Source organism: Triticum urartu, chromosome 5A (assembly GCF_056163025.1).
Source record: "Triticum urartu cultivar PI428250 chromosome 5A, HENAU_Tu73, whole genome shotgun sequence".
In the NCBI taxonomy this organism is placed as follows: Eukaryota; Viridiplantae; Streptophyta; class Magnoliopsida; order Poales; family Poaceae; genus Triticum; species Triticum urartu.
Window position 1 is genome coordinate 45,837,994 of NC_141877.1, and position 6,306 is coordinate 45,844,299.

Consider the following 6,306-nt stretch of genomic DNA (forward strand, 5'->3'; position numbering starts at 1 on the left):
AAATCTTTTAAGTAATAAATCGCTCTTTATCAAAAAAAAATTGTGTTAAAGTAAAATATCACACGCAGACGCGGGATACATTCTTAATGGTTTTTATTGTGACATTTCAGAAACATATTCTGGAATGTTTTCTAGTTTGTAATGTACTGGTACTATTCTGGACCATTTATAGTCTCTTTCCTACTGCCGTGGGAATTTCACGACAATAGTACAGGTGCGGCGGCAGGAGCCTCGCGAAGTTTTCTTTTTTTGCGAGAAACTGTCAATCTATTCATCTTCAATCATGGCGGTACAAAGAACGACAGAGGTAATAAAAATTACAATCATGTCCATGAATCATCTGACGACGACTACAAGCATTAGAGCTAGACGAAGTCGTCGTGGGTGTGTTGGATGAACGCACACAGGGTGCTCAAGAAAATGGGGTTGCCGTATGAGAAGAAACCAGTGATGCGTCAGTATTTTTTTTTTTTCACATTTCTAGTTTTGGACCTAATACCCTTGGTTTTTCAACACATCGAGGACTAAATGTCGGTCAAAAAATGATGAGGGGTCATATGTCAACTTTTTATAAATTTAAGGACAAAAACATACTTTTCTCTATTTTTAATCATCCGGTTCAGTTCAAGGCATTGTCATTGTCTCGATATGGCCCTCTTATTCTAAGTTTGATTCGACCCGGCCGGCCGTTGGGATGCTCGAAGCACATGATCGCACGAGGTTTTGCTAGACTTATACGGGAATAATGTGGCTTCTCGGAACCAACTCATCCGTACTGACCAACACTAGTACCCTGTTGCCTCCAAGTCAACGCCTCTGATCTTCCACGATCAAGCTCTCAAGGTGACATGGAAGGAAGGAAGCAAGCAAGCATGGTTCGTGCCAACGGTTGCTAAAACCAACCGTGACCTGGTGCATGTCGATGGAGATCGGCAAGAGGATCCCCGCCTCATGGCGGATTAGTCGTCTCGGCGTCTTCTGTCTCTGTCTCTGCTGCGTCGCCTCGTCCGCGGCCCAGCCGTCCCGCCTAGGCGAGCTCCCGACGTTGTTCGGACGTCCCGCCGTTCCCCATGACTACCTCCGGGCCGCCGACGTGGCGCGGCAGTGCCGGTCCGTGCTCTCCTCGGCGGCCGAGCTTACGGCTGACGGCCCCGTGGTTCATGATCTACACTTTGCCAACGGCGACTGGCGCCAGGACGCCGGCCACGAGCCGCTGATGCCGTTCCCTGGCACCAGCAGCGGCGACATTGGTGCCGGTCCCGAGTTGCTTCAAGAGGCTACCCCTCTGGCGACCTTCATGCTCACGCACGCCGACACTGTGAAGCGGCAGCGCGTGAGTAGCTCCCTCAATGTCAGCGGGGTGCTCACCTTGACCATCAACCGCAACTGCTGCTGTTCCGACGACAAGTCTGAGATGATGGATCCACACAGTGGCCGGCGTCCGTCACCGGAGTTCAAGCTCCTTCCTCGTATTGCCAAGCTCAAGATACTTCTGGAAGGCGTCTACACGGAGGCTGGTGGTGGCGAGAGGGTGCTGTGCATGGTCGGGAATGCTCTCCTCCCCATGCGTGGCGGCGGCAACATCACGGAGGGGCCGTGGGACTGGGCCAAGAATATCGGCGATGGCAGCAACAACTTCGAGCTGCCGGTCGTCGCCGATGACAATATAGTGCTCATTCTACGGTACCCAAAGGCGCAGACATTGACAACCCGGGCGGTGCACGGCGAGATGACGAGCACGAGCGCCAAGTCGGACAGCGTGTACTTCGACACTGTCCGGCTGGTTTCACAGTTCGGCGGCCCATACGCCAGTTACCGGTTCCGGCCGGAAGAGGAAGACACAAGTGGGTGCAGCACGTCGCCCTTGTTCTTCTGCGACGACGACGTCGCCGGTGGCTGTGCAGGGGACCTGCACGAAGACGTCCCTTTCTGCGACATCCTTCGTGCCAATGAGCACGGTTTGCTCGCCGTCGTCCCCAACTGGAACTGTGACTCCACCGACGAGTTCTGCGGTCGACTGGGACCCTTTGTGAACACGACGGACAGGGCGTTCACGGGTTTTGCCATCGTGATGCAAGGCGTTCGGTGCGAGCCGACGAGCGGACTGGACGGCAAGGCGGCCGTTCTGGTGTCGGCCGTGTTCCGCGCCATGCCGCCGTGGGAGGACCAGGAAACGGCGGCGAAGCGTGCTGGGCTGAGCGGCATGACGCTGTCGGCGGAGGGCGTGTGGAGAGCGTCGACCGGGCGGCTTTGCATGACGGCCTGCCTGGGCACCGGCACCGGCAAGGCTGCGTGCCAGCACCGGGTCTCCTTGTACATCCCCACCAAATTCTCCATCACCCGCCGCGGCATCCTCATGGGGCAGATAACCTCCATGGATGGCAGTCATTTCCCGCTGTCGTTCCACCGAGCATTGCATCCCAGACAGGCCTGGAATAAGGCTGGCGGCTCCGACGAGTGGGTGCGCATGACGTACAGCTACAACAAGGTGGAGCAGGCCATGGAGCTTCTCTGGAGGACCAAGCCCTCCAGGATCTCCAGCAACCTTGCCGCCATGTCTCTGATTAGCTACCCAAGGAAACGTGCCCATGGTGACACGGCGATCCTCTCCCAAGATCTCCAACTCCGATTCCGGGTCGTGCCAAAGCTTCACCCTGTACCAGAATGGATCATCAAGGGACAATCCTCTGAGCGCTTCTTTGAGCTGCAGATATTCTCGATTGGCCCGCTCGTCAGCTACGTGCCCCGCCAGCAGCAAGAGAGATGGCAAGATCAAGATGGCGTGGAGCAGCGGCAGGAACTAGTGAACGTGTCGGCCGTGCTCACGGAGTCCGGCGGGGTCTTTGGATGGCGCCCGGTGATGTCGCTGGAGGGCGTGTACAACCCGGAGGACGGGCGGATGCACCTGGTGGGGTGCCGAGACGTCGAAGCCCCATGGCAGGTCATGTCAAAGATGAGCGACCTTGTAAGCGGGAAGGACTGCTCCATCGAGCTGCAAGTGGAGTACCCGCCGACAAAGATGCGGTGGCTGTTCAGCCCGTCGGCCAAGGTTTACATGTCCAGCACAAGGGCGGCCGGCGACCCGCTGCACTTCAACCGGACCGAGCTCCCGGCGCTGCAATCCTTTTACTCCGGGACGAGGTTTGACGGATTCGTGGGGCAGAACGTGGAGGGGATCGTCTGCCTCGCCATGTTGTCGGCCACCATCGTCGCCGCATTCAGCCAGCTGCGCTACATGGATTCCCACCCGGACGTTGTGCCGTACATCTCCCTCGCCATGCTCGGCGCCCAGGCGCTCTGCTACGGCGCGGTGCTGGTCACGGACGCCAGGATCCTACCCGCGTGGCCGAGGATGTACGACGGCGACGGCAACTACTCCGTGAAAGCCCTCGCCCTCGCGGCGCTCCTCCTCACGCTGCGCCTGGCACGCAAGGTGCGGCGGTCGAGGGTCCGCGCTCGGGCGCGGGCGCCGCTTGAGCCGGGACGCGTCCCGAGCGACATGGCCGGGCTGCACCTTGGCGGCCTCCTGTTCGTCCTCGCCATGCACGGGCTCCTGGCCACGTACGGCGGTGCGTCGACCAAGCCGCCGCCGCCGCATGTGGTGTACACCCTACAAGCACAGGGCCAGGGGGAATCCTATAGCCGGCCCTCGTATAATATGGCCGCCATGGTGGAGCGGTGCATCGGCCTGGTAAGGGAATGGTTCCTGCTGCCGCAGGTCATGGGCAACGCCGTGTGGCGCGTCAACTGCCGGCCTCTGAGGAAGAGCTACTACGCCGGAATCACGGGCATGTCGCTGCTGCCACACGTCTATGGGTTCCTCCGCCCGCCTCCCGCGGTTGGCATGTACCCTGCCCCTGAGGAGGCCCAAGACGGCGCCATGGACTTGTACTCCAAGGTTGGTGGCGTGGTGGTGCCGGTCATGGCGGTGGTGCTCGCGCTCTTGGTCTACGTGCAGCAGCGCTGGAACTACAAGATACTACAAGTAGTAGGCAAAGAGAAGTATAAGCTGCAGCACGTGTACTGAAGAACAAGACCAGAGACAGGAAACGAAAACGACGACTTCAATGTGTAACTATGGTTCAATTTCATGTTCGTTCCCATCCAACTGATAAATTGTTTCCCCTCAAACAAAACTGATAAATTGTTATTTTTTGGAAACAAGTAGTCCGCACAATTTTGTGGACAATATCTTTAATTGGTTTTATACAAAATTCAATTATGTGAAATCTCCTTTTCAGTAATATTATGGAAACACATACAAAAAATGTGGTGTGAATTACACATAAACAAATCAAATAAAGCAAGTACAACACAAAACCACACCTTTTAAAGTTTTCCTTTTCGTGAATACGCAAAGTTTGCGTATCATTTCATTGATAAGAGGAATAGAATGAGTACAGCGATGGGTACAACACATGATACAAACGCATGCTGGCGTGTACAACACATGACACAAACGCAGGCTGGCGTGTACAACACAACTAAACCTATCAAGCCCAAACCAAGAGCGGCAACACCAAACCAGCAATAATTCCAACATAGCCAAATCCAACTCCGGGGACACCGCGAGCGAGCAAGATAGCGCCTTCAAGAAGGAAGATAGCGTCGAGATGTCATCGCCATCCGGTCCGGAGGATCCAGACCTAGGGTTTCCCCCGAGCTCAAAGAGGGGCGCAACTAAAGGCCATGGCAGTGCCTCCAAGAAGGAAAACGGCACCCGCAGGCGTCGCCGCTGCCACCGCCGGCAAGCCGAGTAGGGGTTTCTCCGTGGCCTGAGGCTGAGCAATCCCATAGCCGCTGAAAATGGGATCGATGATGAGGGAGCAATGCCGGTTGGAGCCGCCGCTTCAGAGGGGGTTAGTGTGGCTGCACCTGCCGCCGGAGGGTGGCATCGCCTTCAGACCCATGAGCTTTGGATCGGGCAAAAGGGGGAGGCTTTAAGGTATACAGGATAGGGCCGACGATGAAGCGAAGACCGCCGCAAGGGGGAGGCGACGGCGACCTGCAACGCCGGCAAGCTAGGACTAGAGGGACGCATATTCGAGTTGTCGTGGCCGTAGCCGCCTGGACATCAGCGAACCAAGAAAGCCGGAATGAATGCAGCTGCTGGTCGCCAAGGCCAAAGCCGCCCGGCAGAGCACACCAGCAGCCCAGAGATACCGGAGAACGCGAGTCTGAGGCCACCAGGCCTGGAGCAACGCCAGCAAGGACCCCGACGGTAGGTGCCCCGCGCCTGCCACTACCACTATTTCCTCTTCACCGCCGCCCAAGAACCGTCACCGCTACTCGAGGTGGAGGAAGGCCCGCCGGAGGGGGGGGGGCTGCACAAGGCGGGCCGCGTGCGCCCCCGCAACCAGCCGCAGCACCCGCGCCCGACCATAGCAAGCAGCAGCACCGGCAGCAGTCTGGGATGCGCCCCCGGCGGTGGAGGGGATGGCTGCTGGAAAGGGCGGCCATGGCCGCGGCTAGGACACGCCAGGTCCGCCGCCAGACAAGCAGGAGGTGGGCAGCAGCTGGGAGGGCGGTTGGGGGTGGCGCCCGCGGCACGCCATGGCTGGATCGAGGCCGTGAGGATGGGAGCGAGAGGGATGAATCCGCCCCGCCGCCACCATCCCGAAGCGCGGCCCGGCTTCGCTGGCCGGCTCTCCGGCAGCGACATAGCGGGGGGTGGGTGGAGGAGGCCTTTCCAGCGGCGGCGGCTAGGGTTACGGAGGGGACATGGGAGGAGACCTGTTCAGCCTGATGGGCAGCTTGATACCTTTTGAAGTTTTCTCACTTGGACCAGATCACCGGACCGATGTGACGAAAGAGGTATATGCGTGGTAGCTCGAGAAAATTCTCCTTCATTAAGTTCAGTCCTTCACGTGTGCCAAAATACATAGAGACAAAGTGTAGACCATTAAACCTAGGGCATTCCACAGACTCACTTCGGCACCTAATTGTCGGGAGCGGTGATGTGCTACACAGATTGTGCCATCGGCATCTCCTCGTCTACGTTGATGACTTTCAGACCACTGCTTCTACAAGCTCCTAAGTTTCAGCAAGTTTGCACCGCTGAGATAGAGGCGGTGAGGCGGCAACGAGCTTTGTTCATGTTGTGCCGTCAATGAATGCAACGAGCTTTGACACCTCCAAGGATTTGGATGTGTATTTTAATTTTCGTACGGGTGTTTTTGCAAGGGTCTATGCTACTTATTATACACGACCTTTGGCCTTTGCACAAAATAAAGACAATGTTACTATTCTTTTATTTTAGTGGGTATTGGAGTAATACAAACGAGGCATGGAATAGAACCATCAAAA

General features: G+C 56.9%; 1 protein-coding gene across 1 annotated transcript; it reads left to right on the forward strand.

Annotated features, from left to right (window-relative positions):
- The first annotated feature begins 922 nt into the window (after positions 1 to 922).
- On the forward strand, positions 923 to 4,027 carry LOC147967895 (uncharacterized). Its single transcript, XM_087523303.1, has one exon. It carries the CDS (start codon positions 923 to 925, stop codon positions 4,025 to 4,027), a length of 3,105 nt encoding a protein of 1,034 aa, XP_087379429.1.
- Positions 4,028 to 6,306: the final 2,279 nt, after the last annotated feature.